The 14,733-nt window shown below is 47.0% G+C and overlaps 1 protein-coding gene across 2 annotated transcripts in view; it reads right to left on the minus strand.

The window, feature by feature from the left end:
• EDEM3 (ER degradation enhancing alpha-mannosidase like protein 3) overlaps positions 1-1,114 on the minus strand; it is a 123,652-nt gene extending 122,538 nt beyond the window's left edge. Inside the window, exon 1 of one of the 2 annotated variants that reach the window (XM_077452661.1) lies at positions 784-1,114. In XM_077452661.1, the coding sequence (XP_077308787.1) occupies positions 784-914 (131 nt within the window). In that variant the 5' untranslated portion in view covers positions 915-1,114. The remainder of the gene's footprint in view (positions 1-783) is intronic. The other variant, XM_077452662.1, reaches the window with a different exon arrangement.
• Between the last annotated feature and the right edge of the window lie 13,619 nt (positions 1,115-14,733).

The following is a 14,733-nucleotide window of genomic DNA, read 5'->3' on the forward strand; positions in this document are numbered from 1 at the left end:
TCCTAGTGATTACAGACACTGGGACAATTTTGCCTTCCTAGTGATTACAGACACTGGGATAATTTTGCCTTCCTAGTGATTACAGACACTGGGACAATTTTGCCTTCCTAGTGATTACAGACACTGGGATAATTTTGCCTTCCTAGTGATTACAGACACTGGGACAATTTTGCCTTCCTAGTGATTACAGACACTGGGACAATTTTGCCTTCCTAGTGATTACAGACACTGGGACAATTTTGCCTTCCTAGTGATTACAGACACTGGGACAATTTTGCCTTCCTAGTGATTACAGACACTGGGACAATTTTCCCCTCATAGAGACATGGGGGCATTTTCTCCTCCTAGTGACCACTGACGCCAGCGTATCCCACCCTGCCCCCATACAGACGCTGGGACATTTCCCCTTCTAGTGACCCCAGAACATTTCTCCCCTAATACTGACCACGAGGACATTTGTTCCTCATATTGATGTCAGACTAGTTCCCCTCCTTTTGATCCCAGGCCATACTCATACTTGATCACCGACACTGGAGGCATTTTCCCTCCCACTGAGCCCCAACCATGCTCATCACAACCCCCCACTGAAAACACCATGTGTTTCCTGTATAAAACCACAAGAAAGTTTCCAGCCAGCGATCATAGATGGGGAGGCAAGTGTCTGTGAGGTACCCGGAAGCTGCTCCTGGTAATGATGAAATCCACTACAGATCTGATCTGTCCCTCCAATAACAATCCCACCTCCAGACTGGCACACACCGGCATTACTCCCCATTCTCTCACCTGAGCTGTGACTTCTCCTCCTTGGTCATAGCAGCATGACCCGTCCTCACCAACACCTGGCACATGAGGTAAAGGAGCAGATGTCTCCACACGGTGCCCCATGCCCGGGGCTCTTCGGCTGAGGAGCTCATACTGGAGTCCAGGCTACCCGTGTCTGCTAGGCCCGGGGTGAACACATTGTTCAGAGAGGAGGTGCCCGAGTGTCTCCAAGGCCTCTATATCCAGGGCCTTGCCAGCCGAGTATCGCCCAGCCTCAGGTGTCACTCTATGCCACCAGCTGCCCGCTGCTTCCGCCTTTCAGCAGCTCTCATGACGTGCGGGGACGGGACAAGCGTGGTCCAATCAGCGAGCTCCGTCCTGCCTGGTTTCAGAGATGTGACGTGGAGCCGGAGATCCGGTGGGCGGGGACACAAGGAAGTCAGGATTCTTATTGGATCAGGAGTATGTTTATTCCTAGACAGTGTGTGGGCGGTCCTGGGATGGATGTGCAGGGATCAGAGGGCAGTCTACTTGGATCTATAGGTTACAGTGTGACTGTATATAGTGACAGCTGGGCGGCCTGGCTTCTGGGACTTATGGCTGACTTCTAGTGTAGGATCTGTTGTATTTAGCAGAGGACACCAATACTCTCTCTGGGGGGATCTGTGATGGGTTCCCCTGGTGTGTATTTGGAGGACCTACCTAATCCATTGCTCCAAACCAGGGACAGTTGGGCGCTATGTCCCTCATACCTCCTCATTTGTCCCTCATTTTGGTCTGATCTCTATAGTTGTATATTCAATGCCCAAAAGGTTTCCCAAACCTTTCATCCAAAATCTAAATTGCTGCATTTATAAATTCCGAAAGCCAACATAAAGGAATAGTAGTGGTAAAAAAAAAACTTTTGGGTTTAACTAATCTTTTTTTATGTTAATTCTCCTTTTAAGGGGGTGTGCCCATGCTTTTACTAGTAGGTTAGGAGGTATGCTAATCTATCCAATCACTTTGTAGGTGACTGTGCAGGCTCTTTTACTACATAGTCGTTGGAGATTGTACAATCAGATTGTAATGTGTGTAGTGAGCTTGAGGGCTGGTTCACACTATGAAGGGACTTGCATGTTCCCCAGTACTGAGGGTCACAATTTAGGGCAGCCATTTGATTTCATTGGACTGCCCTATTCACAAGAAACACGTAAACAGGGTGCAGGCACGATTTGGTATTGTAGTACCATGCATTTTGGTGGGCTCATATGTATGCACATTGGCTGGAAGCATTGGGTTGACATTAAGAATAAATGGAACACAGAAGGCGGAGCATTTTCCTGCAGTGTGGGAAAACGTGATTGCACGCCCATTGCTGCACCACACCTGGTGTGAACAAGCCCTAAAAGTAAAACCAAACTCGCCAATTTAAAGCAGAGTTATGCCTAAAAAAAAAAAATTAAGTCAGCAGCTACTGACTTTTAAAATAAGGACCCTTACCTGTCCAGGGGGTCTGCAATGTCCTCACCCGAAGCCGATACATCCCTCGGCTCTGGGTGGAGGCGCCGGCATCTTAAAGCGGAGATCCACCCAAAAATGGAACTTCTGCTGATTGGAGCCGCCCCCCCCCCGTGTCACATTTGGCACCTTTGAGGCAGGAGGGGAGAGCATATACCTGTATGAGCCAGGTATTTACTCCCACTTCCGGCATAGATCACCTGAGGCTCTGCGGTGATCTACGCCATGTCCTTCCCCTCCTTTGTTCCCCTCGCTGGCTTCTGGGAGACACACAGGTCCCAGAAGACAGCAGGGACCACTCAGGACACACAGCGCGACTCGCGCTTGCGCAGTAGGGAACCAGGCTGTGAAGCCGCAAGGCTTCACTTGCTGATTCCCTTACCGAAGATGGCTGCGTCTCCAGCCAATGGACATATCGGGTGAGGACATTGTGGGCACCCTGGACAGGTAAGTGTCCATATTGTAAAAGTCAGCAGCTGCAGTATTTGTAGCTGCTGACTTAAAAAAAAAAAATGGGCAGAACTCCGCTTTAAGTAAGGGAATCAGGAAGCAAAGCCTCGCAGCTTCACGGCCTTGTTCCCTACTGCGCATGCGCGAGTCGCGCTGCGTGTCCTGAGTGATCCCTGCTGTCTTCTGGGATCTGTGTGTCTCCCAGAAGACGTGGAGAGGAGGGGCCGGACATGGCTTAGATCGCCTCGGATACTGCGGTGGTATTTCACTGGAAGTAGGAGCAAATACTTGTATTAGACAGGTATCTCCGCCCCCCTGAAAGGTTCCAAATGTCACACCAGAGGGGGGGGGGGAATCTGGACTGCAGAAGTTCCATTTTTGTCTGGAACTCCACTTTAAAGTGGAAATACCCTCCCCCCCCCCCCTATCTTTTATAGCCAAGGAAGCTGGCATCCAAGTTTCTGTTTGATCTACTGTTTTTATGGTGTTGCACATGTGATCAGACATGACACCAGCCTTTTGGTGGTTTCACTGTTCTGTTGAGAATATAGGTAAATGTGACAGTAATCATTCACTCATAATCATGACCTGAATGTAATTGTTTTGGGAAACAGTTAAAGTGGAAGTAAATCCTCCTATCATTTTCAGCCAAGGAAGCTGCCATCTTGGCCTCTGTTTGATCTTCAACTGCCATGATGCTACACATGTGATCAGTTATGAGCATTGAATGCTTTGACAGTTTGGTTGAGAGCACAGATACAGATACATTCCCGACATGCAGGAAATGCTAACTGTTTTTTGAAACAAATAAATCGAGATGGTTTACTTCCGCTTTAAATCAGTGGGTGTAGTTCAGCTGTAACTGTTTCCGAAAACAATTAAAAGAAGAACTAAAAAAAAAAAAAGAAGAAGAACTAAACCAATTGATTTAAATACTTTAAAAAAACAGTTACATTCCTGGAATGCCAGGATTGCTAACTTCACATTTGCTTGTGTCCTCAGCCAAACTGTCAAACCATCAAAATGGCTGGTGTCATAACTGATCATGTGCAGCACCATGGCAGCTGCAGATTTAACAGAGACTAATGCTGGCCATACACTATACGAAAAATTGGCCAAAATTTCGGTCATTTGGCCAGTTCATTGTTTCTTTGACCAGTTAATATGGCCACAAAATCAGTAATTGCTGGGACGTTTTTGAGACGAAAAAATGAAGGACACGTTTGGAAATTTTCTGCCGAACGAACAATAAATTGAAAGGTTAATGTGTTTCCCATCCAAACTGTTTGCTCTAGGTAAATAAAAAAATAAAAAAAATAGATTCATTTATATCCACTGAATGATTTATCGGCCATTACATGATGGCATTATCGTTTGCTCTCAGGGCCGAATGTTTGTTTTTCAGCCGATTTGGCCAGCATAAGATGGCAGCTTCCTTGGCTAAAAAGGATAGGAGGGTTTAGGTTCACTTTAACGTGTTTGTTTACATTTACCAAAAAACGGCCTATGCAGGTACGGGCCTGTAGATGAAAACAAATTGGGCAGATTTGACTTAAAACTGGACTTTAGTTTACCTATAAATACTTGATGAAAAATAATGTTCTTTCACAGGGAACATATATTCCACATTAATAATTATGCTACCAACATTGGTGTGTGCCGTGAATTGATTGCCTCCAGCATTGCTCCTGTTTCTTGTTGCTGAAGCCCAGATCCCCGGAATAGAACTAAATCATAAAGTGGAACTAAACCTAAGGATTTAACAGTTTAAGAAAACCGTTACATTCCTGGAATGCTGGGATTGCTAATTGTCACATTTGCATGTATCCAGGCTGAGAAGGATAGGAGGCTTTAATTCTGCTTTAAAGCTGTCAGCAGATCGGCCTCTACAAATTCAGCAGTGCCTAAAGATAGAGGGCAACTGTGCATGTGCAGAGCAGGGTGAGACAGTATATTACTGGATTTTAAACAGTATAACCACATTTTTAATGTTTTACATAGCTATACCTGCAAAATGGGCCAGCCTGAAGTGTTCTAACAGGACTTAATTTTCTGATTAAAGTTTCACTTTAAGTTGAATAATGCTCTTGCTATAGATGTAGGCCGTTTACAGTATCTCACAAAAGTGAGTACACCCCTCACATTTTTGTAAATATATTATTATATCTTTTTATGTGACAACACTAAAGAAATGACTCTTTGCTACAATGTAAAGTAGTAGCTTGTATAACAGTGTACATTTGTTGTCCCCTTAAAATAACTCAACACACAGTCATTAATGTCTAAACCACTGGCAACAAAAGTGAGTACACCCCTAAGTGAAAATGTCCAAATTGGGCCGAAAGTGTCAAAATTGTTTGGCTACCATTATTTTCCAGCACTGCCTTAACCCTCTTGGGCATGGAGTTCACCAGAGCTTCACAGGTTACCACTGGAGTCCTCTTCCACTCCTCCATGAGGACATCACGGAGCTGGTGGATGTTAGAGACCTTGCATTTCTCGACCTTCCATTGGAGGATGCCCCACAGATGCTCAATAGAATTTTTAGGTCTGGAGACATGCTTGGCCAGTCCATCATCTTTACCTTCAGCTTCTTTAGCAAGGGAGTGGTCGTCTTGGAGGTGTGTTTGGGGTATTTATCATGTTGGGATACTGCCCTGCAGCCCAGTGTCCAAAGAGAGGGGATTATGCTCTGCTTCAGTGTGTCACAGTAAATGTTGACATTCATGGTTCCCTCAATGAACTGTAGTTCCCCGGTGCTGTCAGCACTCATGCAGCCCCAGAACATGACACTACCACCAGCATACTTGACTGTAGGCAAGACAGATTTGTTTTTGTACTCCTCACCTGGTTGCTGCCACCCACACTTGACACCATCTGAACCAAATCAGTTTACCTTGGTCTCATCAGACCACAGGACATGGTTCCAATAATCCATGTTCTTAGTCTGGTTGTCTTCAGCAAACTTTGCAGGCTTTCTTGTGCATCATCTTTAGAAAAGGCTTCCTTCTGGGATGACAGCCATGCAGACTAATTTGATGCAGTGTGTGTCGTAGCAATTTGGCTGCTATGCTATGCACACAGCCCCACTACCTACTTTGTGCTTCCAATAAGCACCCATTTCCGTCTTAATGATATAATGCTTTCAGGTTACCTTCCAACACATTCATCCCAATGAACAGACTCAACCATCCTTCTACGTTCTCAGTTCCATGCTTCTGCCAGCCCGAGCGAGCCCTTGACCAAGCTTTTTATTTACTTTTTCCCACTGGAAGCCACGCCCTGGAGGGTTTGCCTCCAACAGCTGAACACCTCCCACAAAGGATGTGACCTCACAGCAGTAACAGGATGTTAATGCCCATATAAGGACAATACAATACAATACCATACAAACCCAATGAACGATGATTATAATTCCGTTGATAGAAATCCTTAATATATACATTGTTCCAGAGAACAATGTATACTTGGATAATTCTTCATCTCTTGTGAATGGAAAGCTATCTACAGATGTGCACCGCCTATCTCCATGTGCTGATCAGACACAGCAGAGACGACGTGCACACATCCGCACACAACCAATGCCCGCAGAGCCAGCATATGTCCCCAGACGATCGTCTGTACAAACATCTTTCTTTCCAACCCCAAGATATTATCCACTACCTAACGGATCTCAACCAGCGTCAGTCTGCCCCAGTCAGCTCTAAAAGAGCGGGCTGGGGGAGAATGAACACAGGAGGACTCTTATGACAATATATATAACAAATACATCTAAAATTTCCACAACATGTGTCGTGTATGGTCTGAGCACTGACAGTCTGGCCCCCCACCCCTTCAACCTCTGCAGCAATGCTGGCAGCACTCATACGTCTATTTCCCAAAGACAACCTCTGGATATGATGCTGAGCATGTGCACCTTAACTTCTTTGGTCAACCATGGAGAAGCCTGTTATGAGTGGACCTTGTCCTGTTAAACTACTGTATGGTCTTGGCCACCGTGCTGCAGCTCAGTTTCAGGTTTTGACATTCTTCTTAGTGTGCTTGCCATCTTTATGTAGGGCAACAATATATATTTTTTAGATACTCAGAGGGTTCCAGTGACCAGTATGAGAGAGTGAAAGCAATTAACACCAAATTTAACACACCTGCTCCCCATTCACACCTGAGACCTTGTAACACTAATGAGTCACATGACATCGGGGAGGCAAAATGGCTATTTGGGCCCAATTTGGACATTTTCAATTAAGGGTGTACTCCCTTTTGTTGCCAGGGGTTTACACATTAATGGCTGTGTGTTGAGTTATTTTGAGGGGACAGGAAATTTACACTGTTATACAAGCTGTACACTCACTACTTTACGTTGTAGCAAAGTGTAATTTCTTCAGTGTTGTCACATGAAAATATATAATAAAATATTTACAAAAATGTGAGGGGTGTACTCACTTTTGTGAGACACTATGTGGCCTACATCTATAGCAAGAGCATTATTCAACTTAACTGGTTCCGGGCCAACCGCTGCAGTTATACTGTGGTTGTACTGAGTGTTGTAGTTATACGCCGTGCACGTGGTCGGCTGGGGGGATGCGCGCGCTCGCCCCCTGCCGGCCACAACCATCGGATTCGATCAGGAATCGATAAATCCACAGGCCCAAGCCAATGATATCTGGTCAGGTACAGATGATCAGTCCTGACGAATTAGATCCTTCCCCTGTCGTGTAACTGTAAACACTGAAAGGGGAAGTGATGTCCTCTCTCTCCTCGTGTCGGTCTTTTCCGTTCCAGACTAAGGAGAGATAACATCTAAAAGTGAGTTGCACAACACTACACTGACACCAGATCAAGTAGGCACACAATTCAACCCCTCCAGTTAACCCCTTCACCACCTGTCGCTGTGTCACCCACTACAGCAAGCAGATTTTTTTTTGATCGCTGTACTGGTGTCATTAGTGACAAAAATCAGCATTAGAGCAATTAGTATTAGCCCCAGATAGGTCTAGGGACCCCCTAACCCCCCCCCAATAAAGGTTTAACCCCTTGATTACCCCCCCCTGTCTCCTGTGATCACTGTATAAGTGTCATGTGTGACACAGTTTAGCTAGATTATTTTTATAGTGTCAGGTTACCCGCCATATTTTACCCAATAAAGGTTTATGCCCCTGATCACCTGGCAGGTGATCAAAGTTAGGTTTTAGCGTCAAATAGGGTCTGCGTTGCCCCAGGCAGCGTCAGATCAATGCCAGTAGTGCTAACACCCTCACACACACCATACACCTCCCCTTAGTAGTATAGTGTCTGAACGGATCGATATCTGATCTGATCAGATCTATACTAGCATCCCCAGCAGTTTAGGGTTCCCAAAAATGCAGTGTTAGGGTGATCAGCCCAGATACCTGCTAGCACCTGCATTTAGCCCCTCCACCCAGCCCAGCCCACCCAAGTGCAGTATCAATCGATCACTGTCACTTACAAAACACTAAACACATAACTACAGCATTTGCAGAGTCAGGCCTGATCCCTGCGAATGCAAACAGTTTTTTTGGTAGCATTTGAATCATTTGCTAACAGTCAGGAGCTTTTTACCTATGAGTTTCACTAGTGTACCAGTAAATTTAGAGACCAAAATGTCAAATTGAAGGTACAGTAGTGAAGAGGCCTACATGTTTCTGAACAAGATAGATAGTGAAGAGTAGTGATGGCCGAACGGTTCGCCCGGCGGTCGTTTCGCGGCGAATTTCCGACTTTCGCCGTCCGCGGGTTCGAACGCCTTTTTCCGTCGTTCGCCCCGGCGGACTTACGTGTTTAATGTATACAAGAACTTTAACCTTTCGTGACACGTTTATCATGTGTTACAGGACAACCAATTGAGACATGACAGCTCATGGACACTTGGACATTCCCCCTAACCTATAAATACACCCGATCCGGTGGCCATTTTACATTCTTTCTTCTGTCACTGTAGGGAAAGGATCCTGTGTGGAGTAGGGACAGAGAAAACGCTAGCTATTTGGTACACAAAAGTTCTTTTCAGGACTGGTATAGGTGTTAGGTCAGCAGCCTGAGTTTCTTTTGTCAGTTTAGATAAAGGGACAGAGCGCTGTATGCTGCTATTTTAGGGACAGCTCAGCCAGATTAGTCTTTCTTCATCATCATCATCATCATCATCATTAGCTGTTACTATCAGGTCCACAAAAGAGCTGTTCCAGCTAATCGTTCCAGCCTACTCTTTTTTGCCAATTTGTATAGGGACAGGCAGGAAGCAGTGTGTCAGGCAGTGAGGATAATTTTAAAGACTTGCTGTTACTATTAGTTCCACAAAGGTTCTTTTCAGGACTGGTATCAGTGGTACGGTAATAGGCTTGTACACGTATAATATTCTTTCTTCCAAATATAGAAAGAATATTATACTTGACTGCTGCCCTTCTGCTGCAGTCTGCTAATCATTCACAACTCACTTGTTCCACAAAGCTCTTTATCAGGACTGGTAACTTGGTCTGTCTAGGGTGCTACGGTACATAGGCTTGGGTGCGGTACAGTCTGCTGTTCTGTAAGGACCGCTATCGGTCCACAATACATAGGGTTGCCGTGCACTACTGCTGACCGCTGCCCTATACTGCAGCAGTCCTTCATTGGTATAGGGACTGACGTACAGTCTGCTAATCACTAACACACAACCTGCTTGGTCCACAAAAGTTCTTATAAGGACTGGTAACTTGGTATAGGGTGCTACGGTACATAGGCCTGAGTGCGTTACAGTCTGCTGTTCTGTAAGGACCGCTATCGGTCCACAATACATAGGGTTGCCGTGCACTACTGCTGACCGCTGCCCTATACTGCAGCAGTCCTTCAGCGGTATAGGGACTGACGCACAGTCTGCTAAACACTAACACACAACCTGCTTGGTCCACAAAAGTTTTTATAAGGACTGGTAACTTGGTATAGGGTGCTACGGTACATAGGCCTGAGTGCAGTACAGTCTGCTGTTCTGTAAGGACCGCTATCGGTCCACAATACATAGGGTTGCCGTGCACTACTGCTGACCGCTGCCCTATACTGCAGCAGTCCTTCATTGGTATAGGGACTGACGTACAGTCTGCTAATCACTAACACACAACCTGCTTGGTCCACAAAAGTTCTTATAAGGACTGGTAACTTGGTATAGGGTGCTACGGTACATAGGCCTGAGTGCGTTACAGTCTGCTGTTCTGTAAGGACCGCTATCGGTCCACAATACATAGGGTTGCCGTGCACTACTGCTGACCGCTGCCCTATACTGCAGCAGTCCTTCATTGGTATAGGGACTGACGTACAGTCTGCTAATCACTAACACACAACCTGCTTGTTCCACAAAAGTTCTTATAAGGACTGGTAACTTGGTATAGGGTGCTACGGTACATAGGCCTGAGTGCGTTACAGTCTGCTGTTCTGTAAGGACCGCTATCGGTCCACAATACATAGGGTTGCCGTGCACTACTGCTGACCGCTGCCCTATACTGCAGCAGTCCTTCATTGGTATAGGGACTGACGTACAGTCTGCTAATCACTAACACACAACCTGCTTGGTCCACAAAAGTTCTTATAAGGACTGGTAACTTGGTATAGGGTGCTACGGTACATAGGCCTGAGTGCGTTACAGTCTGCTGTTCTGTAAGGACCGCTATCGGTCCACAATACATAGGGTTGCCGTGCACTACTGCTGACCGCTGCCCTATACTGCAGCAGTCCTTCAGCGGTATAGGGACTGACGCACAGTCTGCTAAACACTAACACACAACCTGCTTGGTCCACAAAAGTTTTTATAAGGACTGGTAACTTGGTATAGGGTGCTACGGTACATAGGCCTGAGTGCGTTACAGTCTGCTGTTCTGTAAGGACCGCTATCGGTCCACAATACATAGGGTTGCCGTGCACTACTGCTGACCGCTGCCCTATACTGCAGCAGTCCTTCATTGGTATAGGGACTGACGTACAGTCTGCTAATCACTAACACACAACCTGCTTGGTCCACAAAAGTTCTTATAAGGACTGGTAACTTGGTATAGGGTGCTACGGTACATAGGCCTGAGTGCGTTACAGTCTGCTGTTCTGTAAGGACCGCTATCGGTCCACAATACATAGGGTTGCCGTGCACTACTGCTGACCGCTGCCCTATACTGCAGCAGTCCTTCAGCGGTATAGGGACTGACGCACAGTCTGCTAAACACTAACACACAACCTGCTTGGTCCACAAAAGTTCTTATAAGGACTGGTAACTTGGTATAGGGTGCTACGGTACATAGGCCTGAGTGCAGTACAGTCTGCTGTTCTGTAAGGACCGCTATCGGTCCACAATACATAGGGTTGCCGTGCACTACTGCTGACCGCTGCCCTATACTGCAGCAGTCCTTCATTGGTATAGGGACTGACGTACAGTCTGCTAATCACTAACACACAACCTGCTTGGTCCACAAAAGTTCTTATAAGGACTGGTAACTTGGTATAGGGTGCTACGGTACATAGGCCTGAGTGCGTTACAGTCTGCTGTTCTGTAAGGACCGCTATCGGTCCACAATACATAGGGTTGCCGTGCACTACTGCTGACCGCTGCCCTATACTGCAGCAGTCCTTCATTGGTATAGGGACTGACGTACAGTCTGCTAATCACTAACACACAACCTGCTTGTTCCACAAAAGTTCTTATAAGGACTGGTAACTTGGTATAGGGTGCTACGGTACATAGGCCTGAGTGCGTTACAGTCTGCTGTTCTGTAAGGACCGCTATCGGTCCACAATACATAGGGTTGCCGTGCACTACTGCTGACCGCTGCCCTATACTGCAGCAGTCCTTCATTGGTATAGGGACTGACGTACAGTCTGCTAATCACTAACACACAACCTGCTTGTTCCACAAAAGTTCTTATAAGGACTGGTAACTTGGTATAGGGTGCTACGGTACATAGGCTTGAGTGCGGTACAGTCTGCTGTTCTGTAAGGACCGCTATCGGTCCACAATAGATAGGGTTGACGTGCACCACTGCTGACCGCTGCCCTATACTGCAGCAGTCCTTCAGCGGTATAGGGACTGACGTACAGTCTGCTAAACACTAATACACAACCTGCTTGGTCCACAAAAGTTCTTATAAGGACTGGTAACTTGGTATAGGGTGCTACGGTACATAGGCTTGAGTGCGGTACAGTCTGCTGTTCTGTAAGGACCGCTATCGGTCCACAATAGATAGGGTTGACGTGCACCACTGCTGACCGCTGCCCTATACTGCAGCAGTCCTTCAGCGGTATAGGGACTGACGCACAGTCTGCTAAACACTAACACACAACCTGCTTGGTCCACAAAAGTTTTTATAAGGACTGGTAACTTGGTATAGGGTGCTACGGTACATAGGCCTGAGTGCGTTACAGTCTGCTGTTCTGTAAGGACCGCTATCGGTCCACAATACATAGGGTTGCCGTGCACTACTGCTGACCGCTGCCCTATACTGCAGCAGTCCTTCATTGGTATAGGGACTGACGTACAGTCTGCTAATCACTAACACACAACCTGCTTGGTCCACAAAAGTTCTTATAAGGACTGGTAACTTGGTATAGGGTGCTACGGTACATAGGCCTGAGTGCGTTACAGTCTGCTGTTCTGTAAGGACCGCTATCGGTCCACAATACATAGGGTTGCCGTGCACTACTGCTGACCGCTGCCCTATACTGCAGCAGTCCTTCAGCGGTATAGGGACTGACGCACAGTCTGCTAAACACTAACACACAACCTGCTTGGTCCACAAAAGTTTTTATAAGGACTGGTAACTTGGTATAGGGTGCTACGGTACATAGGCCTGAGTGCAGTACAGTCTGCTGTTCTGTAAGGACCGCTATCGGTCCACAATACATAGGGTTGCCGTGCACTACTGCTGACCGCTGCCCTATACTGCAGCAGTCCTTCATTGGTATAGGGACTGACGTACAGTCTGCTAATCACTAACACACAACCTGCTTGTTCCACAAAAGTTCTTATAAGGACTGGTAACTTGGTATAGGGTGCTACGGTACATAGGCTTGAGTGCGGTACAGTCTGCTGTTCTGTAAGGACCGCTATCGGTCCACAATAGATAGGGTTGACGTGCACCACTGCTGACCGCTGCCCTATACTGCAGCAGTCCTTCAGCGGTATAGGGACTGACGTACAGTCTGCTAAACACTAATACACAACCTGCTTGGTCCACAAAAGTTCTTATAAGGACTGGTAACTTGGTATAGGGTGCTACGGTACATAGGCTTGAGTGCGGTACAGTCTGCTGTTCTGTAAGGACCGCTATCGGTCCACAATAGATAGGGTTGACGTGCACCACTGCTGACCGCTGCCCTATACTGCAGCAGTCCTTCAGCGGTATAGGGACTGACGCACAGTCTGCTAAACACTAACACACAACCTGCTTGGTCCACAAAAGTTTTTATAAGGACTGGTAACTTGGTATAGGGTGCTACGGTACATAGGCCTGAGTGCGTTACAGTCTGCTGTTCTGTAAGGACCGCTATCGGTCCACAATACATAGGGTTGCCGTGCACTACTGCTGACCGCTGCCCTATACTGCAGCAGTCCTTCATTGGTATAGGGACTGACGTACAGTCTGCTAATCACTAACACACAACCTGCTTGGTCCACAAAAGTTCTTATAAGGACTGGTAACTTGGTATAGGGTGCTACGGTACATAGGCCTGAGTGCGTTACAGTCTGCTGTTCTGTAAGGACCGCTATCGGTCCACAATACATAGGGTTGCCGTGCACTACTGCTGACCGCTGCCCTATACTGCAGCAGTCCTTCAGCGGTATAGGGACTGACGCACAGTCTGCTAAACACTAACACACAACCTGCTTGGTCCACAAAAGTTCTTATAAGGACTGGTAACTTGGTATAGGGTGCTACGGTACATAGGCTTGAGTGCGGTACAGTCTGCTGTTCTGTAAGGACCGCTATCGGTCCACAATAGATAGGGTTGACGTGCACCACTGCTGACCGCTGCCCTATACTGCAGCAGTCCTTCAGCGGTATAGGGACTGACGTACAGTCTGCTAAACACTAATACACAACCTGCTTGGTCCACAAAAGTTCTTATAAGGACTGGTAACTTGGTATAGGGTGCTACGGTACATAGGCTTGAGTGCGGTACAGTCTGCTGTTCTGTAAGGACCGCTATAGGTCCACAATAGATAGGGTTGACGTGCACCACTGCTGACCGCTCACCTATACTGCAGCAGTCCTTCAGCGGTATAGGGACTAAGAGTTTTGTCACAGGGTCATTTAAAAAATGACATGCAGAGGAAGAGGCAGGCCCTTCCGCAGGGGTGGTAGGGGTAGGGCAGGAGCAACAGGCTTGAGCCAAAGTGGGAAGTTGCAGAAGGTGCGTTCAATTACTTTAAAGGATGCACCAGACTTGGTTGAGTGGCTCGCTCAGCCTTACTCTTCTGCACCCTCCTCATCCTCTCGATCTGCACCCTCTTCTTCACTCTCTGCTATGTGCACCCCCAAAGACACTACCACCAACAACACGACCACCACCACCACCACCACATACCTTCCGCTTGAGTCACTGGAATTATTTTCCGATCCATATCAAGAGGACATTTCTGATGCGCAGCCACTCTTGGTATTGGATCAGGAAGAGGAGGTAGCAACAAGCGCTACTCAGCAGTCTGACGCCAGTACCCAGATCAGCCCAAGGAGGAGGTTGGTCCCCGGTGTTGCTGCCTACTCTACTTATAGCGGTGGGGAAGGTGACGTTGATGATGACGTGTCTAGTGATGTCACGTGGGTGCCCACAAGAGAGGAAGAGGAGGGGAGTTCAGAGGGAGATATGGACCAGCAGATAGGGAGGAGAAGCAGCAATGACTTACATTGCACAGCAGGGACAAAGCAGACTGCAAATGTATCAGGAGCGAGTCATCGACCATGTACGGTCACATCTGGCGCTCCCAGGACACCGGCACATGGCTCCGCAGTGTGGGCTTTTTTTAACGTGTCCGCTGCTGACAATAGCGTT

The sequence above is a fragment of the Lithobates pipiens genome, unplaced genomic scaffold (assembly GCF_037356315.1).
Source record: "Lithobates pipiens isolate NorthernLeopardFrog02 unplaced genomic scaffold, aLitPip1_a1.2 Scaffold_23, whole genome shotgun sequence".
NCBI lineage: Eukaryota > Metazoa > Chordata > Amphibia > Anura > Ranidae > Lithobates > Lithobates pipiens.